The sequence below is a fragment of the Phalacrocorax aristotelis genome, chromosome 23 (assembly GCF_949628215.1).
Source record: "Phalacrocorax aristotelis chromosome 23, bGulAri2.1, whole genome shotgun sequence".
In the NCBI taxonomy this organism is placed as follows: Eukaryota; Metazoa; Chordata; class Aves; order Suliformes; family Phalacrocoracidae; genus Phalacrocorax; species Phalacrocorax aristotelis.
The window spans coordinates 4,558,009-4,583,378 of record NC_134298.1 but is presented as its reverse complement, the minus strand read 5'-3'; the positions used below and the strand labels follow the sequence as shown (position 1 = coordinate 4,583,378).

Genomic DNA, 25,370 nt, shown 5'->3' with positions numbered 1-25,370 from the left:
CACGTCCTTTAAAAAGCAGGGGGACGAGGCAGGGCTGGGGACCCCCGGGGCAGGGCAGAACCTGGGCTGGGGGGTCCTGGGTGGGGATGGCGGCCCCCCGCCCCCCCAGCCAGGCTGGTCCAGCTCCGCACCCCGTCACCGCGGTGGATGGATGTTGCTGTAGGTGGGGAAACTGAAGCACGCAGGGCAATCGTGAAGCCCTGGGGGTGTCTGTCCTGCTCTGACGGGGACAGAAAAGGGGACACAAAGGCTCCAGCACCCCTGCCCAGTGCACCCCTAGCCCCCCCCCCCCCCACCAAAATGCAGCGGGGCGCCACTGGGTATTGCCAGAAACAGTTTTTATTTATACAAGGACGAACATCGGTAACATCTTACAAAATACTCAACTGAAAACCATATCGAGAGCGCGCGAGCGGGCGTCGGACGGACAGAAAAGAAACCGAGGCAGGGCTGGGACAGGGGGGACACGGCGGGGGGGGACACACACACACGCACCAGCCCAAAGCGAGGCGGCCTCGCCCCCCCCCCGGGAGGTGGTTGGTTTCTACGCAAGGTGTTTTTGCCCTCCTGGGCTGGGGGCTGCGACCCCCCACCACCACCAAAAGGGGAGGGGTGTGGGGGGGGTCCCAGGCTGCCACCACCACCCAACAGAGCCCCCACCTTGGCGCCACAGGCTTGTCCTCAGCGTTGGGGACAGACGGAGTGGTGTCCCCGTGGGACTTGGTGACACCCCATCCCATTGCCCCAAGCCAGGGTCACCCCCCGCCAGGGCCGGGGGAGGGGACAGGGGACATACCCTCACCCCCGCCGCCCTGATTCCAGGACCCTCCCCCCCCCCCCCCCCCCGAGCCACCCCAAAACCCCCCGGAATAACTTAAAACATGAAGCGCCGTCCCCGTCCTCCCCCTCTGCCCCGGGACCGCGGCCGGTGCCACCCATTAAAAAAATACTATTAAATAATACATCTGTAATAAAATTATATACCTTTGTTTTGTGTGGGTTATTTTTTTTTCCTCTCTTTTAAAGCTAAAATCGCTCCAAGTCCCCTCCGGCTGGTGAAGTAACAGGAAAAGTAAAGTGGTTTTTTACCTCTTTTTGTCTTTTTTTTTTTTTCCCCTCCTTTTTTTCTCTCCTCTCTTTTAGGAATGAACAAAGTTTCATCCCGACGAAGGCGCCGGGACCCGTCACCCATCGACCCGGGGTGACAAGGGGACGGGGCTCGTCCCCTGCGTCTCGTGTCCCCCTGCGAAACGGGGACACCAAGGGGGGGCTGGGGGGGGGGGGGGGGGACACGGACACCAAAACAACTGAGAAAACCCAAAAGATCACAGGGAAATTAAGGCATTAAAAAAAACTGAATTAATTAAAGGCACGAGTATTTCCCATCGCCTCCCCCCGGGGGGGGGCGGACGCCGGAGCCGGGGAGGGAACGAGTGGGAGAAAAAAGAGGGAGAAAACAAGGAAAACCCCCTAAAAAAAGAAAAAGAAAAAAAAAAGAGGAGCCGCGGCAGGGACCGGGAGGGGGGGCCCGGGCAGCGACGGGGAAAACCTAACGGACAGACGGACAGAGGGACGGACGGAGGGGGCGGGAGGAGCGGGGGTGCTGGTGGAACCGATGCTTCACAAGAGACACGACCGCAAACACCGCGTGGAGCTGGGGTCCAACAGGACGGGGGGTGGTATTTTTTTGTGTTTTTCTCCTCTTTTTAATAGAAAAAGAAAATATTTTCCTCTTTTTTCTGTTTTTCCTCCTGGTTTCTTCCATTTCAGGTTTTTTTTTTTGTCCTTTTTGTTTTTTTATGGTTTTTTTTCTTCTTTTTAAATGTGATTTTTTTTGTGTGTGTGTGTTTTTTTCTTCTCGGTGTTTCTTACTTTTTTGGAAACGGAAAAAAAAAAAACCCCTCGGCCGTGGGCGAGGGGCCGGGGGGCGGCAGGTCACAGCGTGGGCTCGGCCTCCATCGGCTCCTCCGCCGGCCTGGCCAGGGACAGAGAGGGCCTGAGCGGGGCCCGATCCTGCGGCGGGGGCTGGGCGCCCCGCCCCGGCCGGGGAAACCGGGGCAGCGATGCCGGGAGCTCGGCCCCACGGGCTGGCACCGGGCACGGCTGCCTCCAGCCCCCCAGACCACAGCCCCGGCTCCCCCCCGCGTCCCCGGGTCACACACGCCGATGTGGGGGGACACGCGTGGCTCCGCGCGCAGCCCCGAGGGACACGCGTACCCCCCACGGACACGTGTGGCTCCGGCACAGCCCCGAGGGACACGCGTACCCCCCACGGACACGCGTGGCTCCATGCACAGCCCCGAGGGACACGCGTACCCCCCACGGACACGCGTGGCTCCATGCACAGCCCCGAGGGACACGCGTACCCCCCACGGACACGCGTGGCTCCATGCACAGCCCCGAGGGACACGCGTACCCCCCACGGACACGCGTGGCTCCATGCACAGCCCCGAGGGACACGCGTACCCCCCGCGGACACGCGTGGCTCCATGCACAGCCCCGAGGGACACGCGTACCCCCCGAGGACACGCGTGGCTCCGGCACAGCCCCGTGGGACACGCGTACCCCCCACGGACACGCGTGGCTCCATGCACAGCCCCGAGGGACACGCGTAGCCCCCACGGACACGCGTGGCTCCGCGCGCAGCCCCGAGGGACACGCGTACCCCCCACGGACACGCGTGGCTCCGGCACAGCCCCGAGGGACACGCGAACCCCCCACGGACACGCGTGGCTCCGGCACAGCCCCGTGGGACACGCGAACCCCCCACGGACACGCGTGGCTCCGGCACAGCCCCGTGGGACACGCGAACCCCCCACGGACACGCGTGGCTCCATGCACAGCCTCGAGGGACACGCGTACCCCCCACGGACACGCGTGGCTCCGGCACAGCCCCGAGGGACACGCGAACCCCCCGAGGACACGCGTGGCTCCGGCACAGCCCCGTGGGACACGCGTACCCCCCACGGACACGCGTGGCTCCGGCACAGCCCCGAGGGACACGTGTACCCCCCACGGACACGCGTGGCTCCGCGCGCAGCCCCGAGGGACACGCGAACCCCCCGAGGACACGCGTGGCTCCGGCACAGCCCCGAGGGACACGCGAACCCCCCACGGACACGCGTGCCACCACGCCCCCACAGCCGCCCGGGGACATGCGCGGCTCGGGGCACAGCCGGGGGCATCCCGGGGGGCCGTACCTGGGCTGGGGGTCGGTGCTCCCCTGCTCGGCGCCCACCGAGAGCAGGGCCATGGCCGTCACCGTCTCGGCCTCCTCCGCCTCCCCCTTCTGTGCCTCCAGCAAGGAGCAGCCCACGGCCGCCGCGAAGCGCTTCACCGAGCCCCAGTGCTTGCCTGCGGGCACGGGCAGGGCTGGGCACGGCCCCCGGGCAGGGACCCCCGGCACCCCCATGGCGGGGACAGCCCAGGGGGACCCATGGGACTGCCGTGGCAGGGACAGTCCAAGGGACTCTGTGTCACCCACAGCTGGGACGGCTCCGGGGACCTCCCCGGGACCCCATGGAGGGAAGAGCCCTAGGGACCCCCACAGCAAAGACAACCCCAGGGACCTCCCAAGACCCCTCCCCCAGGATCCCAAGGACAGGAACAACCCCAGGGACCCCTCCAGGTGTCCCCATGGCAAGAAGAGACCCCAGGACCTCCCATGGCAGGGACAGACCCACTGAGATCCCCTGATGACGAGGACAGCCCTGGGGATCCCTCTGTGCCCCCCCATGACAGGATTAGCCCCAGGGACCCCCGGGGACCCCGTCGGGGTCCGTGTGCCCCCTGGCCGCAGGGTCTCACTCTGGATCTCGATGACCTTCTCCAGGGTGGCCACCGCGTTCACGTTTGGCTTCTGCTGCAGGAGGGACGGATCCAGGGGCTCCAGCTGGGTGAGCAAACCATCAAGACCCCCAAAACCTGCCACCAGCACCCCCAAAACCCCCCCTTTCTCAAGAGCAGGGATGGGACTGGAGCCCCTCTCATCAACCTGGGGGAAACTGAGGCACGCAGCACAGGGTGTGCACCCCAATACGCCCTGCGGGAGTCATGGGGTGGCAGGGGGAGTCCCCACAGGTGGGGGGGTTCCCATGGGTGACCCCCATACCTCCAGGCCGAGCAGAGCGGAGACGCAGGCCTCTGAGGCGTCGCAGATGGCCGTCAGGTCGTGCCCCCCCTCCAGCGCCAGCACCACCCGGCCCCCCGCCAGCATCATCAGCTGCTTCGTCAAGTGGCCGAAACCTGGGGGACACCGGCGTGGGGGGCGGTGTGACAAGCAGCTCGGCCGGGGTCCCCACCCTGGGGACACCCCCAGACCCCACTCACATTTGGCGGTGACGGAGTAGCCGCCGAGCGGGGAGAGGTGGCCCTCGACGGCGTCGAAGCCGGCCGAGACCAGCACCACGTCTGGGGAGAACTCGTTGGCGATGGGCATCACCACGGTCCTGGGGGGCAGCGGGTCAGGGCTGGGCACGGGGAGCCCCCCCCGGGCACGGGGACCTCCTCGAGGGCATGGGACACCCCCCCTCAGAACACAGGGACTCCCCCTAAGAGTGCAGGGACTCCCCTTCAGGACACAGGGACCCCCTTTTGGGCAAAATGACCCCCCAAGAGTGCAGGGACCCTACCCCCCCAAGCACAGGGACCCCCTCCAGGATGCAGGGACCCACCCCCTCAGGACACAGGGACACCCCAAGGTTGCAGAGACCCCCCTCGGGACACAGAGGCCACCCCAAGGGTGCAGGGACCCCTCCTCAGGGTGCAGGACACGCCCCCCTCAGGACACAATGACCCCCCCAAGAGTGCAGGGACCCTCCCCACCAGAGCATGGGGACCCCTCCAGGATGCAGGGACCCTCCCCCTCAGGACACAGGGACACCCCAAGGTTGCAGAGACCCCCCTCAGGACACAGGGACCCCCCCAAGAGCATGCGGATGCCTCCAGGATGCAGGAGACCCCCACCCAGGACCCCCACCTGAAGGCGGTGAGATACTCCACGTCCCCGATGGGGGGGTCGACGCCACCGGTCCAGGCGATGTTGATGTTGTAGCCCACTCCCATCCCGCTGCCGACCTGGGCACAGCCATAGGTGACCCCTAAAGGCTACAGCGGGGGGGGGACACACGACATGGGGTGACCGCCCCCCCCCCCAGCCCCTCCCCGTACCTCCTCGGGCGCCCCACTGCCCGGGAAGAAGTTGCCATCGTCGTAGCGGTGGAGGGAGATGTAGAGGACGTCGGGGTCGCTGTAGAAGGCTTGCTGGGTCCCGTTCCCGTGGTGGATGTCCTGCCAGGGCACCAGTGGCATCAGGGACCCCCCACCCATGCCACGGGGCCCCCATCACCTGGGGGGGTCCCCGTCCCCCTCCCGAGGGGGGGGCCTTACCCAGTCCACGATGAGGATCCTGCCCACGCTGAGCTTCTGCTGGAGCAGTTTGGCCGAGATGGCCACCGAGTTGAAGAAGCAGAAGCCCCTGGGCAGAGGGGACAGGGTGAGCACCGGGGTGGTCCCGGGCACCCCCAGGTCACCACCTTCCGCCCCCCCCCCCCGGCGGGGTCCCGCCGGTACGGCCCCTCCCCACAGCCCCACGCTCACATGGCCGTGGACTCCTCCGCGTGGTGTCCCGGGGGGCGGATGACGGCGAAGCCGTTCTGCGGGGACAGAGAAGGAGACGTGCGGCACGTGCCCGCGTGTGCGGCGCGCGCCTGGGCGAGCGGGCAGGGGAGCGGCACGCACACGAGCGCGCCCGAGCGCCATCACGTACGCCTACGCACGAGGACAGGACGCATCGGCAAGCGCGCACGAGGGTGGCCATGCACGCCCGCGTGCCACGCGTGCGAGTGCACACATGCGAGTGTGCTGGAGGACCATCACGTGCATGCACGTAAGCGTGCACAAGAGCGGTGTGCACACCTGCAAGCTTGCACGGAGGCCATCACACCCCCAGGGAAGCACGCACGAGGACACTGCACGTGTGCAAGCATGCACAAGGCTCACCATGCACGCCCAGGTAAGCGTGCATGGTACCACTGCACACACACAAGCGTGCTGGAGGACCACCACACGCACAGAGGTAAGCGCGCACAAGAGAAGCGTGCACATGTGCAAGCTTGCACAGAGACCATCACACCCCCAGGGAAGCACGCACGAGGACACTGCATGCATGCAAGCATGCACAGGCTCGCTGTGCACACCCAGGTAAGCGTGCATGGTACCAGTGCACACATAAAAGCGTGCTGGAGGACCGTTGCACCCCCAGGTAAGCATGCACAAGAGCAGCGCACACACACGCAAGCTTGCACGGGAGCCATCAGGCATCCGCGTAAGCACGCCCGAGGACAGCGCACACCCACGCAAGCGCGCGTAAGGATCGCTGCACCCCCAGGTAAGCGTGCAAGAAAGCACCGTGCATGCAGGCGAACGTGCACAAGGGCCACCGCGCCCCCAGGTGAGCGCGCACGTGGGTGGCGCACACGCATGCCACGCGCGCACGAGGGCCACTCGCCAGGTAAGCGTGCACGAGGCCCGGTGGCCCCGCGTGAGGCCGCCCGCAGCGTGCCAGCCCGCCCCGCTCACCTTGATCTCCCCGGCGGCCACCTTGAAGGCGAGCTCCACCAGGCAGCCCACCGCCATGCGCACGGCGCTGGACGAGTGCATCTCGTTCCACACCGTGTCACTGTCCACCTGCGGTGGGGGTAGGGGGGAGGGGGACACGTCAGCGGGGCCAGGCCAGCTCGGGGGGACACCCCCCCCCCCCCTCCCCGCCCCGCAGCCACCACATACTCACCCCGATGCCCCCGCACGGCAGCACCGTGTACATCTTCTGGCTGATGGGACCTGGCGGGGCAGAGAGCGCCGTGACCGGGGGCAGGGCTGGCGGGGACAGCGTGTGCGTGTGTCCCCCCAACTCCAAAAGGGGACGCAGGCGCCCCCCCTACCCCCAGCCGGCACCCACCCAGGAGCTTCTTGCTGTCGAGTTTCTGGCGGTTGAGGGGGCTGGTGCCGTAGAGCAGCGTGTGATGCTCCGAGTGCACCGTCTGGATCTCCTCCAGCGTCGCCTTCCTGCCCCGGATGCGCTGGGGAGGGGGACAGAGGAGTGAGGCCCCCGCCCCCTCCCCCCGCAAGGTGAGGAGGGGACCCCCGGGAGGCGGGGTGCCTCACCTCGCACTTGCCGAGGAGGCCGGTCTCCTGCAGGCGGGACCAGATGCTCTGGATGCGGCCGGCGTGCTCGGGGTGGATGTTGGTGTTCCCGCAGGTGCACTGGTGCTTCAGCATGAACGTGTCGTACACCACGCCTGCGCCGGGCAGCCACAGCGGCACGCCTGGGACCGGCCCCCCCCCGGGACCCCACCCCCCCCCCCCCCCCCCCGGGGCACGGAGACCCCCCCCAGGCACCCCGAGGGATGGGGGACCCTGTGGGATAGGGGGTTCCCATGGGACAGGAGCACCCTAAGAGATGGGGAGCCCCATGAGATGTGGGGACACCAAGGGATGGGGCACCCTGGGGAGCAGGGGCACCCCGTGAGATGTGGGGACACCAAGGGATGGGGCACCCTGGGGAGCAGGGGCACCCCTGGGCACACTGAGGGACAGGGAACCCCGTGGGATCAGGGCACCCCATGCGACGTGGGGGACACCAAGGGATGGGGCACCCTGGGGAGCAGGGGCACCCCGTGAGATGTGGGGACAGCAAGGAACAGGGTACCCTGGGGCACACCAAGGGACAGGGCACCCCATGGGATCGGGGCACCCCATGTTCCACCAAGGGATGGGGCACCCTATGGGATGTGGGGACACCAAGGGATGGGGCACCCTGGGGAGCAGGGGCAGCCCTGGGCACACCGAGGGACAGGGCACCCCGTGGGACGTGGGGACACCAAGGGACGGGGTACCCTTGGCCGCACCACAGGATGGGGCACCCTGTGGGATTGCAGCACCCCTGTCCCCACCAAGGGATGAGGCACCCCACAGGACAGCAGCCCCCCGCCCGGGACACCCCCCGCCGCCCCCCCATCCCCGTACCTGTGGTGAAGAGGTGCTTGGGGGGCCCGTCGGGCGCGGGGGGCTTGATCCCGGCGGTGGCGGGGGACGACTGGGTGCGGGCGAGGGCCGGGTGGGGCAGCGCCAGGATGCCCAGGGAGGGAGTGGGGTACAGCTGCAGCGGCGCTTCGGGGAACACCTGGGGGGGGCCCGGCCCCCCCGTCAGCCCCGGCCCCCCCCAGCCCCGGCCCGGCGCAAGGCATGGCCGTGTCCCCATCCCAGCCGGGGACGGGGTGGCCATGTCCGAGGTTGGGGGGGGTGGGGGGGGGATGAGTCATGGCGGGGGCTGGGGGAGGGGGCTGCGGTGCGGGGGTGGCGGTGCCGGGAGGCCGGAGAGGGGGGTGGGATGAGTCACCGGCCCCTCCGAGTCATCGCTGCGGCAGCATGCGGGGGGGTGGGGGGGGGGAACGTGCCCCCAGGTAGCCGGTGGGGGGGACACGGCTGGCCGGAGAGCCAGGGATGCGCGTGCAAGGGATGCTCAGGCACACGATGCTCGTGCAAGGGATGCTCAGGCAAGAGTTTACAGGGGGGCATTGAGAGAGCTGGTGATATTTGGTGTGTCCCCCCCCTACCGATCCACGGGGCCCCCGAGGTCTCACCTGCTTGTACGTGACCCCCAGCTCGGTGACGTCGGGGACCCCGGGGCCCTCAGCCTCGTCCCCGCTGTCACCCGGCTCCTCATGGGGCACCCCGCAGCCCTCGGGGTCCTGCAGCTGCTCCGGGGGGTCCCCGGCATCTGGGGAGGCAAGAGCGAGGGGGGGGGCCGGGGGGGACCCCACCACCCGGGGGGGGCGACTGCTGCTCCGTCAGCTCCTCCTCGGTCTCCTCGGGGTGGGTGGGGGGCTGCCGCGCCAGCTCCCCCGGCTTGGGGAGCAGCTGGGGGGTGGGCGGTGGGTGTAGGGGGCCAAACTGACCCCCCCTCAACATACCTGCCAGCCCCACGGCCGTCCTGTGCCAGCCTCCACCCCGTGCCCCCTGCCATGCCCTACAGACACCCCACACCCACCCACTATCCACCCCACGCCACCCTATATCCCATATCCACCCCATATGCACCCCACACGCCCCATGCTCACCCCATGTGCACCCCACACACATCCCATGCCCATCCTATGCCCCATAGCCGCCCCACAGACGTCCCACACTCCATCCCCACCCTGTATCCACCCCACAGCTACCCAATATCCACCCCATAACCACCCTATGCCCCCTGCCCACCCCATATGCACCCCCTATACCCCATAGCCACCCCACATTTGCCCCACACTCCATCCTCACCCTGTACCCACCCAACACCCCACAGCTACCCACTATCCACCCCATGGCCGCTCTATATCCCATGCCCGCCCCATATGCACCCCACACACCCCATGCCCTACACCAGTCCCTCTCCCAGCCCCACAGCAGCCCCTGCCCCACCTTGCCCAGCTGGACCTGCTGCTTGTCGAGGAAGTGGTGCTGGAGGGCACCGTGGGGCAGAGCGCCGTGGGGCAGGGCGCCGTGGGGCAGGGCCTGGGGGCTCTGGGGCAGCGGGGACGACTGCGTGCGGCTCAGGGGCCGGTGCCGTGGCAGCTTGCTCACCGTCCGCACGCTCCCCGCGCGCTCCCCCCGTCACCAGCGGCGACTGCCCGTGCAGCGGCACTGCGGGAGCCGGCCGCCATCAGCAGGGCGCCCCGACACCCCGCCCCCAAAAATCCATCTGGGGGGGTGGGGAGGGGGTTTGCAAGTAGGGGAAACTGAGGCAGGGCAGGGGACTGACCGGCGATGAGGGTGCTCTGCTGGCGCGCTTGCTCCAGCAGCAGGACGTGCTGCAGCAGGGACGCGGGGCCGGCGGGGGGGTCCCCCTCCAGGGCCACCCCCAGCAGGCAGCCCGGGATGGAGGAGGTGCTCAGGAACTTGCCGGTGAGGGCGGCCCCGGGGCGCAGGGCGGCCACCCCCGGGCGCTCGGCCTCCGCCTGCGGCGACAGCTTGGGGGACGCCTGCGGGGGCAGAGGATGGCACTGCGGACCCCCCCGTCCCCACCCCTGAGCCCACCCCCCACAGCCCTCAGCAGCCACACGTGGAGGCAGAGGGATGCTCCCACACCCCTTGTCACCCCTCGAGGTGCTGGGTGACACCCCCACCCCAAAAACCCTGCACCCCGCAGCCTGGGAGCACCCAAACTGGGGACACTGGGGTGCTGCCGGTCCTCCCCCCACCAGCCTCAGCTTCTCTCCTGTGGGGAAACTGAGGCACAAACACAGCCTTGGGGGATACGGGGGGGTCCCGGATGCTGGGGTTCCCGGCTTGGGACCCCCCTCCTGCCCAACAGTCACCCCACGGGCACAGGGTCCCCTGTGGGGTGTTGGGTCCCCACGCCAAGCCTGCCAGGTCCCCAGGACACCCTTGGGGGGTACCAGGGCCTTGTGCCATCTCCTATGGGGTCCCCACACTGCCCCTATGGGGTTCTGGGTCCTGGTGACACCCCCACGGGGCGCAGGGTCCCCATGTCACATCTGTGGGGTTCTGGGTCCCCGTTACATCGCCACGAGGTGCAGGGTCCCCACGTCACCTCTGCGGGGCTCCAGGTCCCCGTGACACCCTACGGGGCGCAGGGTCCCCACGCCAAGCCCCCGCGCCGGCCCCACTCACGTTGAGGTGGGAGTTGGTGACGGTGACGGTGGCCTGCAGCCCCAGGGAGATGTTGGGAAGGGACGGGGACGTGTAGAGGCTGAGCTGGCTGGCGCCGTCCAGCGTGAGGGCTCGGTGCTGGGGCAGGAGCTGCTGTGGGGCGGGGGCACACGGCACGGACATGCCATGAGCACACACACGCATGTGCCAAAACACGCCACGGATGTGCGCAACCTGCGGTTCTGGGAGCACAGGCGGGCTGCACACACCAGGGCACACGTGTGCACCTGGACACACACACACCAGCTTCGTGCACTCCAGCATGCGTGCACGCCGAACACGCACACGCTGGTGGCACATGCCTGAGTACAGTGAACACGGCTGCACGCACCTGAGCATACGTGCGCACCCCGAGCACGCTCACAGCACGCACCTGAGCATACGTGCGCGCCCCGAGCACGCTCACAGCACGCACCTGAGCATACGTGCGCCCTGAGCACGCTCACAGCACGCACCTGAGCATACGTGCGCGCCCCGAGCACGCTCACGGCACGCACCTGAGCATACGTGCGCGCCCCGAGCACGCTCACGGCACGCACCTGAGCATACGTGCGCGCCCCGAGCACGCTCACGGCACGCACCTGAGCATACGTGTGCCCTGAGCACGCTCACAGCACGCACCTGAGCATACGTGCGCCCTGAGCACGCTCACAGCACGCACCTGAGCATACGTGTGCGCCCCGAGCACGCTCACAGCACGCACCTGAGCATACGTGTGCCCTGAGCACGCTCACAGCACACACCTGAGCACGCTCACAGCACGCACCTGAGCACGCTCACAGCACGCACCTGAGCATACGTGCGCCCTGAGCACGCTCACAGCACACACCTGAGCACGCTCACAGCACACACCTGAGCATACGTGCGCGCCCTGAGCACGCTCACAGCACGCACCTGAGCATACGTGCGCCCTGAGCACGCTCACAGCACACACCTGAGCACGCTCACAGCACACACCTGAGCATACGTGCGCCCTGAGCACGCTCACAGCACACACCTGAGCACGCTCACAGCACACACCTGAGCATACGTGCGCGCCCTGAGCACGCTCACAGCACGCACCTGAGCACGCTCACAGCACGCACCTGAGCATACGTGCGCACCCCGAGCACGCTCACAGCACACACCTGAGCACGCTCACAGCACGCACCTGAGCATACGTGTGCCCTGAGCACGCTCACAGCACGCACCTGAGCATACGTGCGCGCCCTGAGCACGCTCACAGCACACACCTGAGCACGCTCACAGCACGCACCTGAGCATACGTGTGCCCCGAGCACGCTCACAGCACACACCTGAGCATACGTGCGCCCTGAGCACGCTCACAGCACGCACCTGAGCATACGTGCGCCCTGAGCACGCTCACAGCACACACCTGAGCATACGTGTGCCCCGAGCACGCTCACAGCACGCACCTGAGCATACGTGCGCCCTGAGCACGCTCACAGCACGCACCTGAGCATACGTGCGCGCCCTGAGCACGCTCACAGCACGCACCTGAGCACGCTCACAGCACGCACCTGAGCATACGTGTGCCCTGAGCACGCTCACAGCACACACCTGAGCATACGTGCGCGCCCTGAGCACGCTCACAGCACGCACCTGAGCACGCTCACAGCACGCACCTGAGCATATGTGTGCCCCGAGCACGCTCACAGCACGCACCTGAGCATACGTGCGCGCCCCGAGGACTCTCACGGCACGCACCCGGACACACACGTGTGCCCTGAGCAGGCTCCCAGGACACGCCCCGCACACGCGCGTCCCAGCCCTCGGCAGCTCCTACCTCGGCGTGGATGTTGGGGACGGAGCCGGTGAAGCCGTTCTCGGCGATGGCGCTGTGGGAGCTGTTGGGGGAGCTGGGCCCGGAGCCCGGGGCGCTGCTGCACACCGAGGACACTGCGGGGCCGCGGCGTCACGGGGGCCGCCGCCACCCCCCCATCCCTGCCTCAGTTTCCCCTCCAGGGTGCACGGCCACGGGAGGGAGGGAGGGGGTAGCCTGCACACACACGGAGAGGTGTGCAAAGGCACAAGCACGCCTGTGCGCGCACACTGCAAAAGCACACGCGTGTGCGCGAGCACGTGCGTGACCTGGTAGCCACGGGGAGGACGCGGGGTCCCGGCCCGAGGCCTCCCCCCCCCCCCCCCCCCACTGCACGGGGAAACACCCGGCGACCTGGGGGAACTGAGGCAGGCGGCGCGGCCCAGCCCGCGCCCCCCGGCTCACCCGTGATCTCGATGGCTCGCTTCTTGAAGGTGCTGATGACGGTGCCGTCCTTCCTCCGCAGCAGGGGACTGCTCCTCCTCTCCGCTACCTTCTGTTTTAACCGCGAGCGCACTTTCAGGTTGGGTTCGGAGGCTGCGGGGCGGGTGGGGGGCACCCGGGAAGCGGAGTTAGCCCCGGCACGGCTGCCCGGCATCCCCCCCCACCCCCCGGTGGTCCGGCACCCACCGGTTTTGCGGAGCGGGAAATCATCCCGGCCGTCGTAGGTGCCGAGGAGGGGGAGTTTGTAGGATGGGGGTGTCCCCGGGCTGCCGGTCTGGGGGGGGGAACTCTGGTCCAACGAGGTGTGGTGAGCCCTGGGGGGGGGGGCGAAGGCGGCAGAGACCCCGCTAGGACGCCTGGGTCCCCCCCCCGCCTTGGTCCTGGGAGGGGGTTTGTCTGGGTTTGGGGGTGACCTACCAACATTTGGGGTGCTGGGGGAGGGAATGGTTGGGGGGGCCGGTTCCCGGCTCCTTCGTCTTGCTGAGCAGGAACTCCTGCAGCTTCAGCTTCACCTCCGTGCTGGCGATGGCGCCTGGGGGGGGGACACACCGCAGCTGGGATGGGGAGGGGGACACAGCACATACCCCCCTCCCAGCCCCCCCGGAGCCTCCTGCACCCCCATCCACCCCGCAGCCCCCAGTACCACCCCAGCGCCCAGAGCCCCTATTGCCCCCAGCCCCCATCTCCACTCCCCGGTCCCACAGAGCCCCCCAGCGCCCCCCGGCTCACTCTCGCGGCTCTTGTCCTTGGTGCGCAGGGCGTGGAGCTGCTCCAGGCGCTGCTGCTGCTCCAGGGCCTCCTGCCGCTCCCGCTGCCGCTGCTGCTCCAGCTCCTGCTGCCGGCGGGCGGCCAGCGCTTCCTGCTGCTGCTGCGGGACAGCGCGGGGGGGCTCGGGGACGGGCTCCCCCCCATCTCTCACACCCTCCACGGATCCAGCCCTGGGGGGTAGCACCACCCTGCCCCGACCCTCCCCCCCCACGTGGCTCCGTCACCCTGGGGTACGGCACCCCACGGCTCCCATCACCCCAAGGAACATGATGCCCCACGGCTCCTTCACCCCTACCCTCCCCCCCCCAATGGCTCCATCACCCCCAGTCCCTCCCCACAGCTCCATAACCTCAAGACAGGCAATGCCCCCCCAGCTCCATCACCCCCAACCTCCCCCCCACCCCGCTCCATCACCCTGGAGAGATGATGCCCTCCAGCTCCAACACCCCCAATCTGCCCCCAATGGCTCCATCACCCCAGACAGGTGATGCCCAATGGCTCCATCACCCCCAATCTCCCCCCCAATGGCTCCACCACCCCCAGTCCCCCTCCCCACAGCTCCGTAACATCAAGACAGGCAATGCCCCACAGCTCCACCACCCCAGACAGCTCATGCCCCGTGACTCCATCACCCCCAACATGTCCCCAATAGCTCCATCACCCAACTGGTGACACCTCGTGGCTCCATCACCCATGCAGGTCATGCCCCGTGGCTCCATCACTCCCAATCCCTCCCCACAGCCCCATCACCTCTCACCTCTAGAAAGGCAATGCCCCGCGGCTGCTTTCCCCCGATCTCCCCACCAATGGTTCCATCGGCCCAGATAGGTGACACACCCATAGATCCACCACCCCAAGACAAGCAAGGCCCCACAGTTTCCATCACCCCCAATTTCCCCTCAAGAGCTCCATCACCCTGGACATGGGATACCCCATGGTTCCATCACTCCCAGCACCCCTCCCAATGGCTCCATCATCTCCAGTCTCCCCCCAGTAGCTCCATCACTCCCAGTCTCTACCCAATGGCTCCATTACCCCAGACAGGTCATACCCCATGGCACCATCACACCGCGCAGGTGACACCTCATGGCTCCATCACCCCATGCAGGTGACACCTCATGGCTCCATCACCCCCAATCTCCACCCAATAGCTCCATCACCCCATGCAGGTGACACCTCATGGCTCCGTCACCCCCAATCTCCACCCCATGGCTCCATCACCCCAGGCAGGTCATGCCCCATGGCTCCTTCATCACCAGCCTCCCCGGTCATTCCATCACCCCAGGCAGGTGATGCCCCCCCCGTCGCCCCCAGCCCACCTTGAGGTGCTTCTGGAGCTGGACCTCGTGCTGGCGGGTGAGGTGCTCGTGCTGCTTCTGGAACTCGGCGAAGAGCAGCTGCTTCTGGAGCTGCTGCTGCTGCTTGAGAGCCAGCAGCTCCCGCTGCAGCTGCCGCTCCCCGCGCCGCCGCGTCAGCCGCCGGCCCCCGGCGCCTGCTCCCCGCACGCCTCGGGCGCCCCGCCGCGCCCTCCGCCGGCCCCTCCGCCCCCTGCGGGCACCGGCCAGGCTCAGGGGGGCGCCCCGGGGGGTTGTCCCAGGGATGGGGAGGGGTGCTGGGAGCAGCTTGGGGGTATCCCAAGGATGGGGGAGGGAGCTGGGACACGTTTAGGGGCAGTTTGGGGGTGTCCCAGGGATGGGGGGGGAGCTGGGACATGTTTAGGGGTAGTTTGGGGGTGTTCCAGGGATGGGGGGGGAGCTGGGACATGTTTAGGGGTAGTTTGGGGGTGTTCCAGGGATGGGGGGGGAGCACAGGGGCAGTTTGGGGGTGTCCCAGGGATGGGGGGGAGCTGGGACATGTTTAGGGGTAGTTTGGGGGTGTCCCAGGGATAGGGGGGAGCACAGGGGCAGTTTGGGGGTGTTCCAGGGATGGGGGGGAGCTGGGACATGTTTAGGGGTAGTTTGGGGGTGTTCCAGGGATGGGGGGGAGCTAGGACACGTTTAGGGGTAGTTTGGGGGTGTTCCAGGGATGGGGGGGAGCACAGGGGCAGTTTGGGGGTGTCCCAGGGATGGGGGGGAGCTGGGACACGTTTAGGGGTAGTTTGGGGGTGTTCAGGGATGGGGGGGAGCACAGGGGCAGTTTGGGGGTGTCCCAGGGATGGGGGGGAGCTGGGACACGTTTAGGGGTAGTTTGGGGGTGTTCCAGGGATGGGGGGGAGCTAGGACACGTTTAGGGGTAGTTTGGGGGTGTTCCAGGGATGGGGGGGAGCTAGGACACGTTTTAGGGGTAGTTTGGGGGTGTTCCAGGGATGGGGGGGAGCTAGGACACGTTTAGGGGTAGTTTGGGGGTGTTCCAGGAATGGGGAGGGGTGCTGGGAGCAGTTTGGGGGTGTCCCAGGGATGGGGGAGGGAGCTGGGACACGTTTAGGGGTAGTTTGGGGGTGTTCCAGGGATGGGGAGGGGTGCTGGGAGCAGTTTGGGGGTGTCCCAGGGATGGGGGAGGGAGCTGGGACACGTTTAGGGGTAGTTTGGGGGTGTTCCAGGGATGGGGAGGGGTGCTGGGAGCAGCTTGGGGGTGCTCCAGAGACAAGGGGGGAAACTGGGACACACTTAAGGGGTAGTTTGGGGGTGTTCCAGGGATGGGGGGGGGAGCACAGGGGCAGGTTGGGGGGCTACCAGGGTGGGTCAAGTATCAGGCCCTCCATCAGGACCCTGGGGGTCTCCCACCAGCTCCAAGGGCCTTGGATCAACCGTTTTCCCTCCCCTGCTCAATAAAAACCAGGGGGGTCACCGCAAGCCGAGCCCCCACATCTGCAACATGCAACAACTGGTCCAGGGGGCAGCTGGGGGGATGGAGGATCGAGCCCCCCCCCCGCCCCCCCAAGCTCCAACCCAGGGATGGGCATAAACCCCCCCAGCAAGCACCGAGCTCAGCCCCCCACCAGCAAAGGACGAGGGGAGGGAACCCAGGCATCCGGGACCCTGCCCCCCCCCACCCCGGACAGAGGTACGCGGTTGCGGGGGGGGACACGGACCCCCCCATCCCCACGCAAACAGGAAGGCGGGGGCGGGGGGCGCGCGCTGCATGCTAATGGCGCCCCGGCCCCCCCCCCGCAGCGCGCGGCGGCACGTCGGGCACTGACGTGTGCCCGGGACGGACCCGCGGACGTCACCGTGTCGCGGAGCTCGGGCACCAACCCCCCCCCCAACCCCCGCTCTGCCAGCCCCCCCACCCCGGGGGAGGCAGCCAGTCCCCCCCCCAAAACCTGCCAGTCCCCCCTTCCCAGTACCACGCTGCACCCCCCAGTACCAACCAGCCCCCCCAGTACCAGACACCCCCCTGCAAAACACAGCTCCCTCCCAGTGCCAGCCCCCTTTCCCAGTACCAACCAGACCCCCCAGTATGAACCAGCCCCCCAAGCCATGCAGCACCCCCCTACAAGCCCCCCCCCCAGTATGTACCAGTGCCAAGCAGTCCCACAGTCAGTATCACCCCCCCCTCGACATGCAAGAGGGGCCACGGGAACCCCCCAGCCCCCCCTCACCATCCCAATTTACCCCCAGGGGGCCTGGGGCTGCCCCACACCTGAGGGGTGGATTTGGGGCGGTGGGGTTGTACGGGGGTGCCCCTGCAGCCCCCCCAGACCCGGCAGCCCCCCAAATTTGAGGACTCAAACAACACAAAGCCACCTTTGGTGGGTGTTGGGGTGCAATGCGGGGTGGCAGCACCCAGCACTGGGGGGGGGGGGCGGAATGGGGGGAGGGGGGCTAAAAATAGCCCCGGGAGGGGCCAGGGCAGGAGGCGGCCCAGCCCCGGCCAAACCTGCACTTAGGGGCTCAGAAGTGGCTTTGGGCTGGCGAGGGGCCGGGGCCACCACCCTGCTGGGGGGGCCACCACCCTGCTGGGGGGGCCACCACCCTGCGGCCCCATGCCAGCCCCTGCCCGATTCGGCCCCTTCCACAGGGGCTGCTTAACCCCTCGGTGCCCACGGCCCCCCCAAATCGAAGGGCCCCCGGGGCAGTGCGGCAGGTCCCTCTGGCACCATCCCCACGGGGGTGCGATGGGGGGTGTCCTGCGGGTAATGGGGACATGGGGTTGGGGGGGCTTGGACCCTCCCAGTGACCCGCGATGGGTCCCTGCCACGGGGTGGCTGTGCACACCCATGCACACCCGCGCAAGGAGGGCTGGTCCCTTTGCACATATCCGTGCAAGAAGAGCAGCTCTCCCCCGTGCACACCCGTGCAAGGAGAGCAGCTCCCCTGCCTTATACAGCTGTGCACACCCGTGCAAGGAGTAGCTCTCCCTGTTGCACACCTGTGCACACTTGTGCGCACAGAGCAGCTCTCCCCCTTGCACACCTGTGCAAAGAGGGCAGCTCTCCCCCACGCACGCCAAAAAAAATTTCCTCTCGTGTCCAATCAGACAGAGCAGCTCTCCCCCGTGCACGCCCGTGCACACCCATGCAAGAAGAGCAGCGCTCCCCGTGTACACCCTTGCAAGGAGAGCAGCTCCCTGCCTTACACACCCGTGCACACCCGTGCAAGGAGAGCAGTTCTCTGCCTTATACACTTGTGCACACCCGTGCAAGGAGTAGCTCTCCCTGTTGCACAACCTGTGCAGACTTCTGCACACAGAGCAGCTCTCCCCCTTGCACGCCCATGCAAGGAGAGCTCTCCCTGTTGCACACCTGTGCACACTTGTGCACACAGAGCAGCTCTCCCCCTTGCACGCCCATGCAAGGAGAGCTCTCCCTGTTGCACACACCCGTGCAAGGAGAGCGGCTCCCTGCCTTACACACCCGTGCAAGGAGAGCAGTTCTCTGCCTTATACACTTGTGCACACCCGTTGCAAGGAGTAGCTCTCCCTGTTGCACACCCACGTAAGGAGAGCGGCTCCCTGCCTTACACACCCGTGCACACCTGTGCAAGGAGAGCAGTTCTCTGCCTTATACACTTGTGCACACCTGTGCAAGGAGTAGCTCTCCCCGTTGCGCACCTGTGCACACTTGTGCACACAGAGCAGCTCTCCCCCTTGCACGCCCATGCAAGGAGAGCTCTCCTCTGTTGCACACCCACGCAAGGAGAGCGGCTCCCTGCCTTGCACACCTGGGTACACCTGTGCAAGGAGAGCAGCTCTCCCCCACGCACACCCGTGCAAGGGCACGCACGCCCCCTGCACGATCACGGCCGTGCCCCACCGCAGCCCCCCACCGTGCCACGCTTACACCCCCCGTGCCGGACCGCAGCCACCCTCCTGCGCCCACATCCCCACGCGCCGCCACGGCAGCACCCACCCCTGGGTGGCAACACCCAGCAGCCCCCACCACCCAAACCCACCCCCCCCAGAGGTGGCGCGGAGCAGCCGGGGAACCCACATCCTGGCGGGGAGACGGCGCGAGCCCCCGGCACAGCCGGGCCACGGCGGGTGGGCTGAGCCGAGCGGCTCGGGGACCCCGGTGGGTGCCCCCCTTCCGGACACTGCACTGGCCACCGTGGGTCCTGGGGGCGCGAGCATCCCCCCCTCCCCACGCACGGGGATGGCTGATCTCCCACCCCAGGGATGGGACACCCCAAAACTCACTGGAGGGGGAGGGGGTGGGAAGCGCTGCCTGCGGGTGCCAGGGCAGGATCCAGCCCCTGCACAGGAACGATGCTGGGGGGCACATCCCGGGCGCAGCCCCCACCCCGCAACAGCCAGAACGTCCCAACGCTCAGGGATGCTTGGGGACAGGACCGGTGCCAGGTGGGATGTCACTGGGTTGGGGGGGGGACGGGACACAGGACCGGGGACCCCCCCCAGAACTCACCTGGGGTGGGGAGGGCGGCGTGGAGCTGGGCGCGGGACAGGAGCTCCAGCGAGGGCTCACGGCCGGACCCCCCCTCTGCACAAACAGCCGTCCCTCTTATAAATGGGCTGCAGCATCGTGGGGGGGGGGGGCCCTGAGGCATGTGTCCCCCCCGCACCAAGCCCCCCAAACCCACCCCCACTTAGCACGGGGAGCGAGGCCGTCAGCCAGGGGCCACTGAGCATCCCCGGAGTTCGGGACGAGGGGAGCGATCCGGCCCCCATCCCAGGCTGGGTGGGGCTGGGTGGCCCCCCCCTCACCCGCAGCCACCCCGTGGTGTGTGTCCCCCCCCCCCGCCCCCCGCTTCCCCAGCCGGGTTCTTCTCTCCAGCGCCTGGAAATAGCCGGCGCACGGGAGGAGCCAGCTATAAATAGGGCAGCGTGCCGGGGGGAGCCACGATGGCTCCCACGGGACGGGGTGTGCCGTGTGTGTGTGTGTCCCCCCCCCCATGGCACAGCCCCCTCTGGCTACATGCGGGGGGCCACCCAGCAGCACCCCCAAACTGCCCTGGGGACTGGGGGAGAGGGGCCACCTCTGCCTGGGGGGGGGGAACATGGGGGACCTGCAGCAGGGGCTGGGATCACCATGACACACACACACACACACACCCCCGCCCCTAATTGCTGGGGATGTTAATCCACATCAGCAGTACCGGGAATAAAATCCGGGTTACGCAGAGGGGGGGTTAGCCCCCACTCCAGGAAAGGGAAAGCAAGTGCCCCCCCCTCCAAAGGGGAGCCCCCCCAGGAGGATGGGGGTCCCTGGGCCGGCGTGGGGGCTCAGACACCCAACTCAGCACATTTTCTGCGGATCAGTGACCCGAAGCGGCTCAGCACAGCCGGGCCCGGGGGTGACAATGGGCTGAGGTGGTGACACCTCCCCCACCCTCTCTCCCGAGGGGTGGGGGGACCCCCCCCCAACCGTGCTGCCACCCCTCCGGGCCGTGCGTAACCCCTCCCCCCCGCCGGCACCAGCCACGTTTATTTACCAGCGCGTTAATCCAAGCCGAGACTTTTAATAGCCGGGATATTTATGGGCTCCCCCCCCCCGCGCCCCCCCGCCCCCCCCGGGGTGCTTTGGGGCTTGACGTCAGCCCAGCTATTTCTGGTGCCGCCAGCGGGCAGGAGGCCACGGGAACGAGCCCTCCCGGCTGCCGGACCCCCCTCCGGCACGCAACCGGCTGGCACCCCGGTGCAGGCAGCAGCACCCTGCCAGGGCACCGGAGCGGTACCACACCTGGGGGACCCTCAGGGAGATAGAGGGGAAAAGGGGGGACCCCCCAGGCACCCCCAGGTGGGATGGAGGGGAGCGGGGTGCCTGCCCCCCCGGGGGTGGCACTACCAGGGGATGCTCAGCTTCTGCAGGATCCCCGCAAATGCAGCCTGGCTTTGGGGTGCAAGCGGAAAGCCCTGGGGAACGCTGAGCACCCAAAGGGGAATTGGGGGGATGGGGGAGACACCCCCCCGGCTCAGGGGTGCCCTCTGCCACGTCCCTGTGATGGACGCAGCCCGGGGGATGCCCGGCTGAGGACCTCCCCAACTCATCACAGCAGCCGAAGGGCTTCACCCAGGAAAGCCCTCTCTCCCAAGTGGCCCCCCCCGCAGGCCCCCAGGCTCAGCCCCCGCCGGATCAGGGACGCTGAGGAAAGCGCCGTGGGGACGGGCAGAAGCGGCTGGGCCACGTCCCCGTGCCACCGGCGCCGCGTGCCAGCCCCGTGCCAGGCACGGCCCGGGCGGCGCTCCAGCCCCGCGGCCCGCTCCAAAAATACCGGCGGGGCGGCTAACGGCGGCGGCGGTGCCGGCTGGGGCTTTGGGGTCAACTCACCCCCTATCCCGAACCGACAGCGAGTCGCCAGCTCCATCGAGTGGGACTGGGGGGTGCTCGGGCCACCACCCCCGTGCCTCAGTTTCCCTTCCCCAAACACCCCGAAGGCTGCTGGGGGTCGGCGGAGCCGCTTGTGCCGGGGCCGCGCGCGCGGCGTCCAGATGTCGCTGGAATTCCCAGCGGGCTAATTACAGGGCGGCTTTGACCCGGAGCCAGCGGCAGCCGATATAGCGCAGGCACGGCCCTCGCGGCGGCCCGCGGTCACCCAGGCTGTCCCCGCGGGATGTCACCGAGGGGAGACCCCGCGTCCCGGCACGTCGGGGTCCGCCGCAGGGACCCGCCGCCGGATTTCACCCGCGCAGAAGCGAAGCCGCCGCGGTGCGCGACCCATGCGGCGGCGGGAGGACGGTGGCGACGCGACCCCGTGCCTCAGTTCCCCCCCCCCCCCCCCCCCCAAAGCAGTCTGGGCGAAGCGGGGAGGTGGGTGGCTCGGCACAGCCCCGGGCACCCGGCACGGCGCCCCGCCGCCGCTCCGCACGCGCCCGTCTCGCACGGCGACACCCACGCGGGCGCTAATGAGCCGCGCGACGGCGGCGGGCGCGCGGTGTCGATGTGCCGTGCCGGGTCACGCGCCGCCGTGGCACGATGGTCCCCGCGTCCCCGTCCCCCCCCCCGACACCCCATGGGTGCCAGGATGAGACAGGGGGGTGCCACGGCCGGGACGCCGGCCCCCGGGTCTGGGGGTGCAGGGCAGGGTGACCGGTGGTGCAGCCCCCCCGCCCACGGTGTCCCCGGGTCTCACCTGCGTCGCTCTGGGGGTCCATGGTGGGCGGCGGGCGCTGGTGCTGGGGGGGACGCGGAGAGGGCAGCTGTGCGGAGAGGCCGGTCAGCGCCCGGCCGGGGCGCTGGGGCTGTGCCCGCGCCGCCCGGGACGCCTGCGGGACCAAGCACCCTCGTCAGCACCCCCGGCCCCCACCCTGCACGCTGCCCCCCCCACCCAGGAGAAACCCCCCACCAGCACCACTGGGGGGGTGGCGGGGTGGCCTGGGCTGCTCAGAGCCACGGGCCGGATCCAGCATCGCGATGTGTCTGTGTGTCGTCGCCCCCCACCCCCCCCCCCCCAATTCCCCTGAGCATCGCCTGGGGGTTGGAGCCAGCACCGTGTGTGTGTGTGTGTGTCCCCCCCACCCCGGAGCACCCGCCGGCGGTGGCAGGATGCGGCCCCCCCTCCTGCCCCCGGGAAAAGCGGGGTGCGTGAGTCCGTAGGGGCACCCACAAAAGGGACACGGGGTGGGGGGGGAAGAGGGGACCCGGCAACGTTACACAAGGCTCTGCAGGAAAAGGGGGGGGGGCATAAATGGGGAGCCCGGGGAGGACGACGGGGGAGCGCAGCCCTAGGACAGCCCCCCCCCCCCCCGCGGTGTCACCCCATGGGGACACGGGTGGGCCCCCCCGCGGAACTCCTGCGGCGGGGACGGACCCAGTCCCACGGGACACACACACACACTCGGTGCTGGCCTACCCCCTCCCCCCGCGGCCCCCACGGTGCTGCAGCCCCCCCCCCCCCCCCAGGCATCGCCCCAAGGTGGGGGTCGGGAGGGGCCAACCCGTGGGGGCCACGCTCGGTTCCCCGGCGGAGCGACGGATCCCACGGGCGGGGTGGGGGTGGTGTGGATGGTCGGGGGGGGGGGGGGGGGGGGTGTGTGCAGACCCAGCCCCGGCGCGGTTCAACGGCCCCCCCCCCTCCCCGCCTGCAAACGGGCCCGCGCTGCGGAGCCGCCCGCCGCGCTGGCGCCACGGACCCCCCCCCCCCCCCTCTGCACGGCACAAACCCCCTGCACAGGGACCCCCCCCCCGCGCATTGCAAACCCCCCCTCGGGCATTGCAACCCCCCCCCCCCAGCATTGCACGGGCCCCCCCCCCCCTCAGCGTTGCATCGCGCAAGCCCCGCTGCACGGCGCCCCCCCCGCCCGCTCTGCAGCCCCCCCCCACCCCCGCGATGCACAATGCCCCCCCTCATAACCCCAACACACCGACCCCCCCCTTCGCATTGCAACCCCCCCCTCCTTTCACCGCACCCACCGCCGCCGCTCCCCCCGCCCCGCACCGCTCGGTGCCCCTCCCCGCCCGTTGCCCGCACAGCCCGGGCCCCCCCCCCCATTGCACGGCCCCCCCCCGCGTTGCAGAGCCCCCCCCCCCGGTACCTGCGGGGTGCCCGGCCGCGCCGCCCCGCGCAGCGCCCCGCCGCCCCTCCATCTTTGCAGCGGGGCCACGCCCGCCCCGACAACAACATTCGGTGACGTCACTCGCCGTCACGTGACGGAACCCTGCGCTAAAAATAGTCTCGCCCCCTCCCCCTCCCCCGGGGGCGGGGCGCGGCGGAAGGGGGGGGGGAGCCTTAAAGGCGCCGCGGGGTGTGTGTGCGTGCGTGCAAGGGCACACGCGTGTGTGTGAGTGCGCGTGTGCATCGTGGGCTGGTGTGCGACGGCACGCGCGTGCACACCATGGTCTGGCGTGCAATGGCACACACGTGCACCATGGGCTGGTGTGCAGCAGCGCACACGTGTAAATGCATGTGTGCGTGTGCCATGGGCTGGTGTGCAACGGCATGCGTGTGAGCATGCACCGTATGCTAGCATGAAATGGCACACGTGTACGCATCATGCGCTGGCGTGCAACGGCACACACGTGCAAGGGCATGTCTGTATGCACCATGGGTTGGTGTGCAACGGCACATGCGTGAGTGCGTGCTCTGTGCTAGTGTGCGGCAGCACATGTGTCTGAGCGCACGTGTGTGTATGCCATGGGCTGGTGTACACGGCGTGTGCGTGAGCGTGTGCATGCACACATCATGGGCTGGTGTGCAGCAATGCAGGCATGTGAGTGTGTGTGTGCACGTGTCGTGGGCTGTTGTGCAATGGTGGTGTGCGCCATGTGCTAGTGTGCAACAGTACACGTATGTGTGTGCATGTGTGTGTGCACCACGGCCTGGCGTGCAACTGCACTCATGTGAGCGTGTACCTTGTGCTAGTGTGTAACAACCAACGCGTGCAATGCACATGCTACACGTTGGTGTGTGCACCGCGGGTTGCTGTGCAGCGGTACATGTGCATGAGTGCATGCGTGTGTACAGCATAGGTTGGTGCACAGCAGTGCACATGTGTGCGTGCATGCTGTGTGCACCACGGCCTGGTGTGCAACAGCACACGTGTAAGCATGTACCGATAACTGACATGTAAAAGCGTGGATATGCACTATGAGCTGGTGCGCAATGGCACGCGTGTGAGCGCATGTGATTGCTCCCCATGTGCTAGTGTGCAATAACACACATGTGTGAGTGTATGTGACCTACGGGCTGGTGTGCAATGGTGCACGTGTGAGTGTGCACCACAGCCTAGCGTGCAACCACATGTGTGTAAGCGTGCAATGAGCTAGTGTGCCAGAGCACATCATGTGTGCAGGTGTGCACCACGGGCTGGTGCGCGAGGACACACATGGGCACGTGCACCGTGTGCTAGTGGGAGCGCACATGTGTGCACACCGTGGGCTGTGTGTGATGACATACGTGTAAGCATGCGTGACAGGGTGCATGCAACAGCACGCGTGTGTGCCACAGGATGGTGTGCAGCCGCGCACACATGCGCATGCACAAGAGGCTGGTCTGCAATTGCTCTTGCATGTGAGTGCATGAATATAGATGTGCGCGTGCAACAGGCTGGCAGGGAGTCACACGCGTGTGAGCGCACCTGTGACAAGTGGGTGTGCAATGACACGTGTGCAGCTGCACACGTGTATGCGTTCATGCATGATGGGCTGGAGTGCAGCTGCACACGCGTGCAAGCACATGCCGGCAGCAGGAGCGCCTGCTTGTGCAATTGCACACGCGTGTGCGTGACAGCCGCGGTGGGGCGGGGCGGGCTGGGGGGAGGGAGGGAGGGGGGATACGTCCCCGCGGCC

General features: G+C 68.1%; 1 protein-coding gene across 1 annotated transcript; it reads right to left on the bottom strand.

Moving 5' to 3' along the window:
* Positions 1 to 321: 321 nt before the first annotated feature.
* Positions 322 to 23,708, bottom strand: HDAC5 (histone deacetylase 5). Its single transcript, XM_075117139.1, is given in 29 exon segments — positions 322 to 1,975; positions 3,201 to 3,354; positions 3,808 to 3,892; positions 4,112 to 4,245; positions 4,330 to 4,448; positions 4,979 to 5,076; positions 5,170 to 5,289; positions 5,389 to 5,476; positions 5,599 to 5,654; positions 6,580 to 6,687; positions 6,791 to 6,840; positions 6,959 to 7,079; positions 7,165 to 7,298; positions 8,026 to 8,182; positions 8,643 to 8,807; positions 8,809 to 8,919; positions 9,463 to 9,651; positions 9,653 to 9,684; positions 9,803 to 10,022; positions 10,675 to 10,806; positions 12,500 to 12,612; positions 12,941 to 13,072; positions 13,166 to 13,293; positions 13,397 to 13,511; positions 13,709 to 13,847; positions 15,067 to 15,204; positions 15,206 to 15,295; positions 22,217 to 22,348; positions 23,618 to 23,708. Coding segments are annotated over 28 exon segments (3,189 nt in total). The 5' UTR covers positions 22,238 to 22,348; positions 23,618 to 23,708; the 3' UTR covers positions 322 to 1,935.
* Positions 23,709 to 25,370: the final 1,662 nt, after the last annotated feature.